The sequence below is a fragment of the Capricornis sumatraensis genome, chromosome 6 (assembly GCF_032405125.1).
Source record: "Capricornis sumatraensis isolate serow.1 chromosome 6, serow.2, whole genome shotgun sequence".
In the NCBI taxonomy this organism is placed as follows: domain Eukaryota; kingdom Metazoa; phylum Chordata; class Mammalia; order Artiodactyla; family Bovidae; genus Capricornis; species Capricornis sumatraensis.
The window spans coordinates 39,433,731-39,450,397 of NC_091074.1; the positions used below are offsets into that span (position 1 = coordinate 39,433,731).

Consider the following 16,667-nt stretch of genomic DNA (forward strand, 5'->3'; position numbering starts at 1 on the left):
AAATTAAAGCATGGGAAGTTAGGTGTATCTGTAATATCAGTACATTATATCCTTTTAAGAAGAAAGAGAAATTGAAGAAAATATGCCCAAATATTACTGTATGTTAAATCTCGGCAGAAGGTTCATATATGGATATATTTTCCTTATTTTTCCATGTTGGAAATATACTGTAAATAAACATAATCATTACGGTAAAGGATTGGATAATAATTCTTTTTTAAATATGTGAAATATATATTTTCTGCATAAATTCAGTGGGAAGGGAATCTGTATTTATGAGTCAGTTGGAAAGTAGAATTTCAATAGGCCTTGAACAATTTTCCTCCTTTTCTGATTAACAAGAAATTTTTTGGCCAGAACATTTTCAAAGCATTTTCTTTTATGTTCAAGATGCACCTGTTATCCTTGAAACGATCCTGGGCAATCTCCTTGAATTGGTTTGCAAGGTATAATCTTGAATGGAGCAGCTGCTCCTCTCTCACCACACCTGAGACTCTCTGACTGAGTCCTGTCTGGAACATATTCCTTCTTCAGTGGCCTCAGGGCTGAAAGCTGAGTTCATCTCCTAATGGAATCTTCTAATCTGCTGCATATCACACTCCTTGCCAGTGGGACATATTGCATTGTTTAACTTAGTAATTGTTACTTAAAGGGATTACACAATGTGCATACTAAGAAGCATATATTTTACAGGGCAAATGCTGGCTATGCGCAGTACAACATATTGGCTTACTGAAGTCTGTTTGACTCTTTTTTTTTTTTTTCCAAGGCAGTTTACTCTTTTGTTGAAGCAAATTTTGGCAAGCTGGCCTATCAACTGAAATATTTAAACTACAAAACAACAAAGGAGACACTAATGAGGGTGTTTTAAAACACATTGTGAAACTCCTGTGTGATTCCAGTTTTCTTAGAAAGTAGGACTGTTTGTGTATCATGGTGCATCTTTGCCACTTTTTTGTCTTGTTTGTATTTGTTTCGTGGCATTTTTTTAGTACTAAGATATTTTGCTGGAAAATTGAAAAGTTAGATTATTCATTCATCTTCCTATTTCTTTGCACTAAATTTATTTTTAAAAGACAGAGCGGCAGTTTGTTATAGAACTTAGAGCCGACCATTTTTCTCAGAGAAAAGTGAGCTCATTTGGGGATTCTTTATTTGATAAAATGATACCACATGTGATCTTTAAGAAAAAGAGAAACCTCCATACAGATTTGAAAGAAGGATAAAAGAGTGAGAGGATCTCAGTGATTCCTCAGATTTTTGACCTTGCTAATTATGTAATAATCTCATAGCCTTAAATGATGACTGGAAATGCACAAGTAAGTTTACCTGTTTTCTTTACCCTGATGAGAAGGCTTTGAACTGTGCCAGGCATGCTGCTGGAAGCTCTAGGAGCTGATCACCCAGAACAGGGTCTTATTATAGAGGGAGGCCTTCTTCCTAAGGGCAGAGCCTGGACCTAGACCACTGCTTAGCTTAGCACCGTAAGCATACATTGAAGCTCCTCTGCACAGAATTCTCTCATTGGGGGGATCATTCTGCCTTTTTTTTTTTTTTTTTTAAATAAAGGAGTTGTGTTTGCTTAATTTAATTTAGGGACTTAAGGGAAAAAAACATTACTCAAGAATCTGAAAAATATGGCCATTTCCAGCGGTATTTGGATTAATAGAGTCAGGTCACTGAAAGGTGGACATTAAAGGCAAGAAGCTAGTGGGTGGTTTTCTCATTCTTCTAGGTTTTAATTTTTTCATTAGTATTTTTATCCTCTTTTCCTTCTCACCTCCAAAGACATAATAGAATGAAGAAATAATTGTTTTACAAACCTACTAAATACTTGCACACTTGTGTTTTAAAGCTCAATATGGTTTTGTGGGAGAAAATAATTTTCTCTATTTTGACTTGATAGTCCAATCAGTAACGATTCAGTAAAACATTTCCTTTTCTTCTTCTTATCCACACATCCATGCCCCACACTCCCTAGTGCATCCATAGTCTCTCTTCTTGCTCCAGTGATGAAAAGGTTACCAGTTTGGTGCATGTCCTGCATTCCTGAATGCTGGTCCCCCGGAAATGCGGTTGATTCTAGTGCAAGCTGAACTTCATGTTTGTCACCGTAGAAACCCCTCTTCCTACCTTATAAATTAAACAAAACCAATGGATTCCATGATTTAAAAAAAACACAAAAATCTACATATTTGTAGGAATAAATCTCCACTAGTGTCATTCTGTAGCATAAAATATTGCTACCTTTACAGTTATTTTTTAAATCTTGATACCAGTTTTTATTATTTTGTGGAGAAAGGGTTGGTCTAAAAACTGATTACATCACTATAATCAAGATGATGAGAGTGATTGTGGAAATCTTAGTGACAAAAACTGAGAGCTAGCAAAGGTACGAGAAATGTTACCTTCTCTCTCAGTAGGGTAAGAGTACAGATAGGAAAGGAAGTGTGCCTTATCTCAGAAAGAGTAGGAGTGCAATGCAAGTTGGAGCAGCTGTCCTTATGGTATATTTTTCTAAAGTATAGAAAGATTTCTGTGGTTGACTGGTTATTGAAAAAAAAGCATGTTGTGTCCATTGAATGCTCAAGTTTTTATCTTGTCTATGTAAATATATTTTCTGGGTAAATAATGTGCCTAAGTATAACATTAATATGCATTATACTGTATTTTCAAGTATAATTGTCATTTTCATTTAATCTTCCCTCCGTTTACCCTGAGAACATAAATGTGTCAAGTGGAGGTACCTATTAAGGTGGATTTTTGAAAGATTCCAGTTTAGATACCAAGTTGTACTGGGAAATTGTGGTTATTTTTGCACATCTTATGAGGGAAGATGGAGAAGGAAATGGCAACCCACTCCAGTATTCTTGCCTGGAGAATCTCATGGACAGAAGAGCCTGGTGGGCTATAGTCCAGGGGGTCGCAAAGAGTCGGACACGACTGAGCGACTTCTCTTCACTTATGAGGGAAGAACTGCTTTTCTTTTAGATCCATAAGACTTAAAAATAAACTAGTTGTTCAGCAACCAGAAATGTTTCTGAAGTCGGCGTGTGTTGTCTGCTCTGTTGATGAGCTCTTTCTTTCATATGTGTCAGTGTTAACTCCTTCATGAATAATGCATGGAGATTTCTGTTACATGGTTTCTAGTAAACCCAAGCTAACAAGGGCAACTTGACCTCTTTTTCTGGTAGAAAGTAGTTTTGATTGCCACCTTTATTTGAGGAGTGGTAAGGATGACCTCTGCTAATTATTATAATTAATTTAGAAATACAGGAGCTAACCACTATTCTATTAAGTACTTTGTGTTGTATTTTTTTTTTTTTTTTCCGTAAGACTAAAAGTTGGTTGTATGAGCCAACAGGTTATTATTTAGGTTTTGGGAGTGTGGAGGATTATACTTTTCTATCCTTTGTTTCTGAAGATTTTAAAGATGTTAGTTGCTTGCATGATTTTCCCACTTGCCTCAATTCTTTATACCAGGAATGTTTGATAATTCCAGAGAGACAGAAACTTGATTGAACAAGACAAGTGTAATAAATTGTGTTGAAGCGATTGATTGCCAATTTAGAAAAAAAAATGAAAGGATGCATATCTGACATCAAATTCTGAAAAATAAATCTAGATGGGTTAAAACTGTATCTGAAAGCAAACCATTTGTAAAGTTGGAGAAAAATACTAAAAAGTATTTCATTTATTCTGTGCAGGAGGACTTTCTAAGCAGCTTATAAAACCAGAAGCATAAAGAAATTGACCAGTCTGATTGCATAAATAGTTTTAATAAAGAATTACATAATTCTTGATTACATAAGGCATTAACTTCTGCACATTTATGTATATGACATATACAGACTTAAAAGACAATTGACAACCTTGGAAATACTTGCAGTATATATCACAATGACTCAGAATATGTCAATGATGACATATTTACTGACATTGGAAATCTCTCATGTTGAGGTATAAAGATACTTCAAAAAAGTAGGAATATACTATTTAGTATTTAGTTTAATTTTTAAAAATGGATATGAATATGTGCATATTTGTGCATGTGTACTTATATATTATACAGATACATAAAAAACTCTGATGAATAAACACCCAACTAATGCCAGCCATTTATTTCTACTGAGGGAAGGACTGGCAGAATGTGCAGTGAAGGAAGACTTTCATACTGTAATCTGTGTGCAGTATGGTCTGAATGATTTTTGATAATAATATACTCATACACTGATTTTATACTTTAAAAACATCAGTAAAATGATTGAAGGAACAGTTGATACATTTATTCAACAGCAGTTCCTGGGATACTACTTGTCCAAAGCACAGAAGTGATACAATATGTGTTGTAAGTAGATAATATATATTTATGTAGAGCTGTAGAATTTTAGAATTTCATGGAATTCTAGCAATTATTTTGCATAAAGCCAAGATCAAACCAGTCAATCCTAAAAGAAATCAATCCTGAACATTCACTGGAAGGACTGATGCTGAAGCTGAAGCTCCAATACTTTGGCCTCCTGATGCGAGGATTCCACCTATTAGAAAAGAATCTGATGCTGGGAAAGATTAAAGGCAGGAAAAGAAGGGGACGACAGAGGATGAGATGGTTGGATGGCATCACCAACTTGATAGACATGAGTTTGAGCAAGCTCTGGGAATTGGTGATGGACAAGGAAGCCTGGCATACTGCAGTCCATGGGGTTGCAAAGAGTCGGACATGAATGAGCAACTGTCAACAAAGAGAAGTTCTGTGATGTTATTATTAATAAATATCCTGGATTGGAATCTACATCTTAGGACAACTTTTCTTAGTACTGTTCCTTCTGCTGCAACTTTCAGAGTGCTTAAGAAAAAATTCCCTATAAAAATGTAGATTGTGTGACTTTCTGTTTGACTACATAAATACCTACAAATCCCTATCCAAATAATTTTTTCTTGGAGGTTCTTGTCAGTAGAAACTACTCAATCAATATCATATTCTTTATATTCTAAATCTTAGAACTAATAAGAATTTCAGATAGATTGGAAATGAACTACTTTTAAAATGAGATTTAGAAATATAAGTTATTTACTTGCCTATGTATACAGAACTCTGAATAATTTTATTTTTGAGTATAACAAAATATTGTATCTTAATAAGGTTATTAAGTACTAGTATACTGTAGTAGTATGACTCAGTAATAGATATATGTTTTGCAGGAAGAGTATACGTATTTATAAAAATAAACATATGCCACATATAAGCTGAGCAGTGAGTTTGTACATCTGCTAATACTTTTTAATATTATGTTGCATTTGGTTTTCACTAAATAGTTGTTCATTAAGATCTTAGGAAATGCATTGATACAGTTCTGGCCATAATTTTTAATTTTGTTCTTTAATCATCAGGATGTTACTGAAAATTCCTCAGATTCAGTACTTGATCTGCAGATGTCCTTGGAGGAGCTCTATGCCCAAAATCTCTTGCAAAGACAGGATGAGAATGCACCTTCAGTGGACTTGAGCATGGGGCCAGCTTCTGGCTTTACCGTGAATGACTATACACCTGCAAATGCTATTGAACAACACTATGAATGTGACAGCTTAAGAGCATGGACTGAATCTCACCTACCAAATGAAGTTGTATCAAGTGCAGAGCTGAATTCTCCTGTGCTGACTGATTTGACTGGAAAGGTGACATTCTAGATACAGTCTGTGTATGATGGTGAAGTTGGGAGCAGTGAAGGGTTAAGTTACTCTGGCTTCTCTATCTGTTTGGAGCCAGTGCTCTCCTAAGGCTCAGATTTTCAAAAGACAACCTATGAACTTGTTGTGTAAGTTCTTGCTGAATAAAGCACAACCAGCTGGAGAATATGGGTGATGTTGAAATCACACTCCAAAGTCTAGTTTTCCTTTCCACGTGACTTATTTTTATTTTCTGACAGGGCTCCAAGTTCTTAATTCCACAAGGTTCCCTCGCCTCTGCTGCTGAGTGTGTCATGCTCCAAAATACACCCAGAGAATCTTTCGAGAGGACTATTGTGATAGCAAAAGGCAATTCTAGCTTAGGTAAGTTTCTTTTCCACAAAGACGTTCTGTCCTAACCCCCTTGCCAAGAGGAAATGTTGAACATAGAGTCAATACTTTTAACTGTAGATAAGAAGATAGATGTGATGAAATTTACCATGATTTTAATGTTAATCCTTTTTGTACTCACTATTGTTATCTGAAATGGTTAACAAGTTTACTTCAGACTACCTTACATCCCTCACTCTCATTAATTATCTAAAAGTATTCACAAGCCTCATTTCCATTCAAGTGAAAGATATGCAAATTGTGTATGAGACAGAAAGTCAGGAAAGGAAAGGAATTCTTAGAAAATGAGAAGTCTGCGACTCGGAATTGTAAATTCTTTGGGAAAGTAAATTATTAATTTCTTTGAATGGTACCAGTTATGTGTGTGTTAGTTTGTATTTAATTTCTTTCATTCACTGAAATAAAGGCTAAAAAGACAGTCAGGTGTGCCGTTACTGAAGCATTAATGCAGTTCTTCAACAGTCCTTCCCAGATGTGAGGGTTTCCCACCCATAAAAGATAGAGACTGATTAAAATTCTCAAATTTTCTGATTTGGGCAAAGAAGACTGCCTGTAGAAATAAAATCCTAATTACACTAGCTAAAATGATTTCAAGGCAGCTCACACTTATACTTCTTTTGACTTAGCCCATGACATGATTCAGCTCTGTGTTTAGTGCTCAGTACTGAAAATAGGGTCAAGCATAATTTCCCCCAGAAGCCTGATTGCAGTCTAAGACTCTGTGGTTAGCTCTGTGTCAGAGGTCTTCTTTCTCTTAGGATATAACCAGCCAGTATCCTTTATGTTGGTATCTATGGTGGGATTTGGTTTCCTTGATATATTTGGGAGTTGGCAGAGGAGTCAAGCAGCAACACCACTGTAGCTGGTGATTGGGATTCCAATCTGTCTCCTAGATTTTGTTCCATTTGGTGGTGGCTGGGTCCTACCAACAGTAGCTAAAAGGAAAGTTGTAGCAGAGAATTTCTCATTGTTTATAATATCTCTTATATATTACCTTTAATAGAATGATACAAAACTTAAGCTACAGAACTTTCTCTAATCATTAATTATGGCATATGTGCTCTAGACAGCTAACTGTGTCAGAATTATTTCATCTGCTAATTCAGTGTTTGTGAGAGCATGTTACTTGGAGCACTAGTTCTGTAGGATGTTAACAGGAGTTATACTTGGGTTCCAAGTTTGGGATGTGATAAACTTAAGGAGACAGGTGTTTCTGTTAGCATCTCTCAGTAGCTTTGCACTCGTGCCTTGGGTATCTGTAAGTGCATGTTCCAAGATGCAGCATTACTCACACATCATTGGCACAGAACCCATTTTTAAAATTAACTCATAAGACAGAAATTTTGCAGAGCCTTTATGAGAAACCCTTTTCTAGCTTATGTATTTACTCAACTCTAAACATTATTTCTGTATTCTGGCCACTATTCTAGACACCATGATATAATTATTTTCTTCAAGGACCATGAGTTTGGGAGAGTAGACTGACTGACGTATAGAACCCTCATTGCATTAACATATCATACCTGCCATGAGTGACATTCACACAAAGAACACTGAAGGCTTAAATGAAGGAGTGGCCAAGCCCTCCTCTCCCAGTTTGGAGTTTAGACAGATATTAAAGCAGAGAAGATGTTTGATTTCATCCTGGAAAAAGAAATAGATTTTACCACTTAGTTGAGGCATTGGAAACATTGGAAGCTGCTAGAGCCGAGGCAGAGAATTGTGAAACATCACTGAGTGTGTTTGGTGTGGATTAAATGTGGCACAGTGGCAGGCAAGGTAAGAGTTGAAGCTGAAGTAGTGACAAAATTTGTTACATTTCGTTGGCAGGGGGGATATTATATGCACACATATGTACACATGGGTGTAGTGACCTTTGAAAAATTTAATTGATGATTTTTGATAGATCTGTTGTACGTTGGCTAATTACGTTGTATTAGAATCTGAAAGGTAAAAAGCAAAGGTAAACCAGTAAGAAGGAAAGTGTTACCTTTTCTTCACCAATGAAGTGCTAGAACATAAACAGACTCAGGAATTTCTCTGGAAGAACTCAGCCCTTACAGGGTGGAACCAGAACTCACACCAGAATCTGTCTCTGATTTTTGCTTATCACACAAGGCACCTGAGTCCTTAAGTCACCCAAGGCTGTGTTAGCACTGTTGTAATAACAAGCCTAATTTTGAAGTGAATTACAATTTGCATTTAGCCTTTAGAAAGCGATATATTTGTGGATTGTAGTAGAGATGCCTTTTAAAATATATTCTGTGCACTTCTGTTTTTCTTTTGTACTTTATTGAGCACTTTGAAAGGAACATTGCATGTGCTCTTCTCAAAAAATAACCCCAAACGTGGACATTATCCCCATTGTTTAGATGAGTAAACTGCAGACCAGTGTGAGGTTAAGTCTGTTGCCCAGAGCCACACTGATGAGAAGTGTTGCAAGTCAGATTTGGAACCAGTTCTCTGTTTCTGCAGTACATGGTTTGGACAATTGTCCTGTACATTTTTTGGACAAAATTGAGAGATCTTACAAGTTACAACCAAAGTTGTAATATCTACAGTCAGTAGATACTTCCTTGAAGTTGCTGAAACCTAAAAGTGATCATTTGGTGAAAGGAAAGTATAAGCTGAGCTAACTGATGTCAACTTCTTATTTTAATATGGTTGACCTGACCTGACAGCTTTCGTAACTGGTAGAGTCATGAGTTAAATATGCTGTTAAGAAAGAATTTAGAGGTCATGTTGGACATAGCTTGTGAAAACTTGTCGCATGTCTGTGGCTTTCTTTATTGTAGGATGCATGGTGCCAGTGAGAATAAGATGATGGGTGAGATTCCCAGGAGGGGCCACTGAGTTAAATTATGTTTTGTAGTCTTGCTTTTTTTTTTTTTTTTAACTATAGTTGTCTCACAAAACTTGATAGTTAACATGGCAGCATTAGGGCAAACCAGAGTGCTTACTGAAACATTTCAGAACCAGCCTCTTTGCTCATAAGAAACCCACCTCGTTTGAAGAAGTGTCTAAACTTGTTTGTTGGTTTATGATAAGCAGAGATGTTTCCTTAATGACAATATACTTAAAACTCATTTGTATGAGTCTTAACAAAATCTTTTAAAGTATATTCAATTAATAGCTCATTTCTATCTGCATATGGTAACTAGAAGTCTGGGTGGCTCCTTTCCAGGCATGAAATATCAGGCTGGGAACATATTGTAGTCAGGATCACTTCTTTAAAAATATTTTAAATATTATGTGTAATGTGGTATAATTACAGTTAATATTTGGGCTTCCGTAGTGGCTCAAAAGAGTCAGACATGATTAAGTGACTGAACTGAACTGAACTGAACTGAGTGGCTCAGATATTAAAGAATCTGTAAGAGACCTGGGTTTGATCCCTGAATTGGGAGGGTTCCCTGGAGAAGGGAATGGCAACCCACTCCAGTATTCTTGCCTGAAGAATTCCATGGACAGAGGAGCATGGCAGGCTACAGTCTTTGGGGTCCCGAAGAGTCAGACATGACTGTTAGAGAGGATTTCTTTCTTTTAAAAATTATGAAAACCTAAAAATGAGTTAGTGGCATCTTTCAAAGTCTTTGTAAATATCCTTATCGACTTACATCTCTCCTTATATTGTTTAATCATATAATCTTGTTTTGAAAGGAACTTTTAGTACTTGATTTTAAATGAAATATTATTATTTATATATTATTTTATGTAAATTTTAAAATTTCAATCAGTTCAGTTCAGTCGCTCTGTCGTGTCCAACTCTGCTACCCCATGGACTGCAGCACGCCAGCCTTCCCTGTCCATCACCACTTCCCAGAGCTTGCTCAAACTCATGTCCATCAAGATGGTGATGCCATCCAACCATCTCATCCTCTGTCGTACCCTTCTCCTCCTGCCTTCAATCTTCCCCATCATCAGGGTCTTTTCCAGTGAGTCAGTTCTTCGCATCAGGTGGCCAAAAGTTTCGATAGGTTTGATATTTTTAAAGGTGTAGTTGAGAGTACGGGGAGAAGGAATAATTCAAATGGATTTGTTGAGAATGTTTTCCTGAAGAAGTGACATTCAAGAATGAGAAGTAGTTAGCTGTGCAAGAGCTGCAGAAAAGGGGTGTCAGGCAAAGACTCTGAAAAGGGAGGCGTAGTGTATTTCTGAAAGGCATTGTTACTAGAATGTGGTGGGGAGGCAAAGAGGACATGGCCCAAAAGACGGGTGCCCATCAGGAGGACCATGCCAGGAGTTCCATATAGACATAGCCATGTATTGTAGATATGTTGTATATTTGCACAAGAGGAAACTATTAAAAATATTGTTAGCATAGAGAATCATGTGATATGATTTGTCTGCTATGAGAAGAATGAAATGGCGGGAATAACTTTGGAAGTCAGGTGACCAATTACAATGGTGGCTCAAAAGGTGAGGCGTGATGGTGAGAAGTGATGGCTTGGTCCTGTTTAGTATGGACATGGAGAAAAGTGAATGAATTCAAGGTAAGTTTTGGGAATAGAAATGATGGAACTTGCTGATGGATTAAATTTGGGGAGTGAGGGAGGGGTAAGAAGCCAGAACCACACCAACATTACTGCTTTGAATAATGGAGAGGAGTATTGTTGTTCAGTCGCTCAGTCATGTCTGACTCTGCGACCCCATGGACTGCAGCACGCCAGGCTTCCCTGTCCTTCACCATCTCCCTGAGCTTGCTCAAATTCATGTCCATCGAGTTGGTGATGCCATCCAGCCATGTCATCCTCTGTCGTTCCCTTCTCCAGCCTTCAGTCTTTCCTAGCATCAGGGTCTTTTCTGATGAGTTGGCTCTTCACATCAGATGGCCAAAGTATTGGAGCTTCAACTCCAGCACTGGTCCTTCCGATGAATATTCAGAATTGATTTCCTTTAGGATTGACTGGTTAGATCTCCTTGCAGTCCAGGGGACTCTCAAGACTCTTCTCCAACTCTGCAGTTCAAAAGCATCAATTCTTCGGCACTCAGCCTTCTTTATGGTCCACTCTCACATCCATACATGACCACTGGAAAAACTGTAGCTTTGACTAGATGGACCTTTGTTGGCAAAGGAACGTCTCTGCTTTTTAATATGCTGTCTAGGTTGGTCATAGCTTTTCTTCCAAGGAGCAAGCGTCTTTTAATTTCATGGCTACAGTCACCATCTGCAGGGATTTTGGAGCCCAAGAAAATAAAGTCTGTCAATGTTTCTCCATCTATTTGCCATGAAGTGATGGGACTGGATTCCATCATCTTAGTTTTCTGAATGTTGAGTTTTAAGCCAGCTTTTTCACTCTCCTGCAGTGAAAAAGGAAGAATAGTATGGTGGAGCTGTAAATAAAAACGGGAGGACAGACGGAGAAATGAGGGTAAATAGAGACTCGGGAATTCAATTTTATACTTACTAGGGCTGTATTTCCTATGAATCATCCAGAGACCATGCCAAGAGCACAGATATTGAAATCTGGAGTTATTGAAGTTCAGATTTGGAAATAATGCAGTAATAGATTAATGTTTACATCAGTTTAATTCAGCTGACTACCGTACATTTAGGCAGTGTGATAGGCACTGCGGATAAGACTTGAATACAGGCTTCTTAGTAATTCTGTTATGCTTTTTATAAGAATTATTTTTATTTATTTTTGTTGGACTTCTGTGGTGGCTCATATGGTCAAGAATGTGCCTGTGATGCAGGAGACCCATGTTTGATCCTTGGGTTGGCAATATCCCCTGGAGGATAATTGTTGTGTTGGTTTCTGCCTTACAACATCATGAATCAGTCATAACTCTGTGTGTGTTTGTGTGTGTGTGTAATGAATCAAAACTATATATGTATCCCCTCCATCTTGAGCCCCCACCCAATTCCACCCCTCCAGGTCATCACAGAGTGCCAGGCTGGGCTCCCTGTGTTATATATCAGCTTCCCAGAAGCTATCTGTTTCACACACGGCAGTATATATATACGTCAATGCTACTTTCTCAATTTGTCCCACGCGCTGTGTCCACAAGTACATTTTCTATGTCTGTGTTTCTGTTCCTTCCCTGCGATGGGTTCATCAGTACCATTTTCCTGGATTCCATATATATGGTTTAATATACTATATTTGTTTTTCTCTGAATTACCTCACTCTGTATAACAGGCTCTAGGTTCATCTACCTCACTACTGACTCGTATTTCTTCCTTTTTATGGTTGAGTGATAGCTACATTTTATATATGTACCACAGCTTCTTTCAACTTCTTTATCCATTCATCTGTGGATGAACATCTAGGTTGCTTCCTTATCCTAGCTGTTGTAAATAGTGCTGCATTGAACACTGGGGTATATGTGTCTTTTTGAGTTGTGAATTTCTTAAGATTAGTGGGATTGCTGCGTTATATGCTAGTTTTAAAAGATATCTCTGTACTGTTATCGTGGCTGTATCAGTTTACATTCCCCGTAACAGTGCAAGAGGGTTCCCCTTTCTCCACATCCTCTCCAGCATTTATTGTTTGTAGGTTTTTTGATGATGGCCATTTTGATTGATGTGAGGTGGTACCACATGATAGTTTAGATTTGCATTTCTCTAATAATGAGCAACATTGAGCATCTTTTCCTGTGCTTATTGGCCATCTGTATGCCTTCTTTGGAGGAATGTTTGCTTAGGTCTCTGTCCATTTTTTGATTAGGTTGTTTTTTTCTGCTATTCAGCTGCATGAGCTACCTATATATTTTGGAGATTAATCCATTGTCAGTTTTCTCATTTTCAATTATTTTCTCCCATTCTAAGAACTGTCTTTTCATCTTATTAAGTTTCCTTTGCTGTGCAAAAACTTAAAAGTTTCATTAAATCCTTTTTTGTTTGTTTGTTTTTATTTTCATTGTCTTAAGAGGTGGGTCAAAGAGTTTTATAGTGTCTAGCCTTACATTTAAGTCTTTAATCCATTTTGAGTTTATTTTTGTGTATGGTGTTAGGGAGTATTCTAGTTTCATTCTTTTACATGTAGCTACCCAGTTTTCCCAGCACCACTTATTGAAGAGGCTGTCTTTTCTCCACCGTATATTCTTGCCTCCCATAGGTGTGTGGGTTTATCTCTCGGCGTTCTGTCTTGTTCCATTAGTCTGTATTTGTGTTTTTGTGCCAGTACCATACTTACTTGATGACTGTAGCTTTTTAGTATAGTCTGAAGTCAGGAAGGTTGATTCCTTCAGCCCCATTTTTCTTTCCTAAGATTGTTTTGGCTCTTTGAGGTCTTTTGTGTTTCCATAAAAACTATAAAATTTTTTGTTCTAGTTCTGTGAAAAATGCCATTGGTAATTTGATAGGGTTTGGCTTGAATATGTAATCCCTATCAAATTACCAATGGCATGCCAACTCAACATCCAGAAAACTAAGATCATGGCATCCAGTCCATTACTTCATGGGAAATAGATGGAGAAACAATGGAAACAGTGACAGAATTTATTTTCTTGGGCTCCAGAATCCCTGCCGATGGTGACAGAAGCCATGAAATTAAAAGACGCTGGCTCCTTGGATGAAAAGCTATGACCAACCTAGACAGCATATTAAAAAGCAGAGACGTTACTTAGCTGACAAAGGTCTGTCTCGTCAGTGCTGTGGTTTTTCCAGTAATCATGTATGGATGTGAGAGTTGAACCATTAAGAAAGCTGAGTGCCGAAGAATTGATGCTTTTGAACTGTGGAGTTGAAGAAGACTCTTGAGAGTCCCTTGGACAACAAGGAGATCCAACCAGTCAACCCTAAAGGAAATCAATTCTGAATATTCATTGGAAGGACTGATGTTGAAGCTGAAGCTCCAATACTTTGGCCACCTGATGCAAAGAACTGACTCATTAGAAAAGACCCTGATGCTAGGAAAGATTAAAGGCAGGAGGGAAAGGGGACGACAGAGGATGAGATGGTTGGATGGCATCACCAGCTTGATGGACACGATTTTGAGCAGGCTCTGGGAGCTGTTGAAGGACAGGGAAATCTGGCATGCTGCAGTCCACGGGTTGCAAAGAGTCGGATACAACTGAGTGACTGAATCAGACTGACTCTGGTAGAGATTGCATTGAATATGTGGATTACTTTAGATAGCATGTGTGCATGTGCTAAGTTGCTTCAGTCGTGTGTGACTCTGTGAGACCCTATGGACCGTAACCCACCAGGCTCCTCTATCCATGGGATTCCCCCGGCATGAATACTGGAGTGAGTTGCCATGCCATTCCTCCAGGGATCATCTTAACCCAGGGATAGTCATTTTAACAATCCTGATTCTTCCAATCCAAGTACATGGTAAGTCTCACCGTCTGTGTCCTCTTTGTAGGCTTCTTTATATTATGTAACCAGCATGTAGAAAACATATAGTAAACATATGCCAAATGAATAAATGATCTAGAAATAAGGTAATGGCAGAGTTTCTTATTTTAGAGAACTGATTTTCTACTTGTAGGCCTGCTCTGTATTCTTTCATATATGTAAGAGATGAACTATTATTATAAAATTGATTTAATACTATCAAAATTTTTTCCCTCAGCTTTCAGTGTAGTGGAGACACATCACATAGGTGAAGCTACATTCACTCCACAGTGTAGACCCTGTTTCATCTCTAACATATTTAATGTGGAGTGTCTTTAGATAAAGTCTCAGAAACATTTCTAAATTGACTTTAAAAATATTTGAAACTCATGTTTTCCTTTCCTTTTGATTGTTTTTACTGCTTAAAAAGTGTTGTTGTTGTTCAGTTGCTCAGTCTTGTCCAATTCTTTGCAACCCCATAGATTGCAGCCTGCCCAGCTTCCCTGTCCTTCACCATCTCCCAGATCTTGCTCAAGCTCATGTCTGTTGAGTTGGTGATGCCATCCAACCATCTCATCCTCTTTCGTCCACTTTTCCTCCTGCCTTCAATCTTTTCCAGCATCAGGATCTTTTCTAATGAGTTGGCTCTTCAAATTAGGTGACCAAAGTGTTGAAGCTTCTGCTTCAGCAACAGTCCCTCCAGTGAATATTCAGGATTGATTTCCTTTAGAATTGATTGGCTTGATCTCCTTGCAGTCCAAGGGACTCTCAAGAATCTTCTCCAACACCATACTTTAAAGGCATCAGTTCTTTTTTTTTTTTCTTATTTTTATTTTTTATTTTTTTTAATTTTTTTAATTTTTTATTTTTTAATTTTAAAATCTTTAATTCTTACATGCGTCCCCAAACATGAACCCCCCTCCCACCTCCCTCCCCATAACATCTCTCTGGGTCATCCCCATGCACCAGCCCCAAGCATGCTGTATCCTGCGTCAGACATAGACTGGCGATTCGATTCTTACATGATAGTATACATGTTAGAATGCCATTCTTCCAAATCATCCCACCCTCTCCCTCTCCCTCTGAGTCCAAAAGTCCGTTATACACATCTGTGTCTTTTTTGCTGTCTTGGATACAGGGTTGTCATTGCCATCTTTCTAAATTCCATATATATGTGTTAGTATACTGTATTGGTGTTTTTCTTTCTGGCTTACTTCACTCTGTATAATCGGCTCCAGTTTCATCCATCTCATCAGAACTGATTCAAATGAATTCTTTTTAACGGCTGAGTAATACTCCATTGTGTATATGTACCACAGCTTTCTTATCCATTCATCTGCTGATGGACATCTAGGTTGTTTCCATGTCCTGGCTATTATAAACAGTGCTGCGATGAACATTGGGGTACATGTGTCTCTTTCAATTCTGGTTTCCTCGCTGTGTATGCCCAGCAGTGGGATTGCTCGGTCATAAGGTAGTTCTATTTGCAATTTTTTAAGGAATCTCCACAATGAATACAGTAAAGTTGCAGGATATAAAATCAACACACAGAAATCCCTTGCATTCCTATACACTAATAATGAGAAAGTAGAAAAAGAAATTAAGGAAACAATTCCATTCACCATCACAACGAAAAGAATAAAATACTTAGGAATATATCTACCTAAAGAAACTAAAGACCTATATATAGAAAACTATAAAACACTGATGAAAGAAATCAAAGAGGACACTAATAGATGGAGAAATATACCATGTTCATGGATTGGAAGAATCAATATAGTGAAAATGAGTATACTACCCAAAGCAATTTACAAATTCAGTGCAATCCCTATAAAGCTACCAGCCATATTTTTCACAGAACTAGAACAAATCATTTCAAGATTTGTATGGAAATACAAAAAACCTCGAATTGCCAAAGCAATATTGAGAAATAAGAATGGAACTGGAGGAATCAGCTTGCCTGACTTCAGGCTCTACTACAAAGCCACAGTCATCAAAACAGTATGGTACTGGCACAAAGACAGACAAATAGATCAATGGAACAAAATAGAAAGCCCAGAGATAAATCCACACACATATGGACACCTTATCTTTGACAAAGGAGGCAAGAATATACAATGGAGTAAAGACAATCTCTTTAACAAGTGGTGCTGGGAAAACTGGTTAACCACTTGTAAAAGAATGAAACTAGATCACTTTCTAACACCGCACACAAAAATAAACTCAAAATGGATTAAAGATCTAAATGTAAGACCAGAAACTATAAAACTCCTAGAGAGAACATAGGCAAAACTCTCTCAGACAT

General features: G+C 37.5%; 1 protein-coding gene across 1 annotated transcript in view; it reads left to right on the forward strand.

The window, feature by feature from the left end:
- MPDZ (multiple PDZ domain crumbs cell polarity complex component) overlaps nucleotides 1-16,667 on the forward strand; it is a 176,484-nt gene that overhangs the window by 90,961 nt on the left and 68,856 nt on the right. The window contains exons 20-21 of the mRNA XM_068974237.1: nucleotides 5,392-5,676; nucleotides 5,928-6,051. Of these exons, the coding sequence (XP_068830338.1) occupies nucleotides 5,392-5,676; nucleotides 5,928-6,051 (409 nt within the window). The remainder of the gene's footprint in view (nucleotides 1-5,391; nucleotides 5,677-5,927; nucleotides 6,052-16,667) is intronic.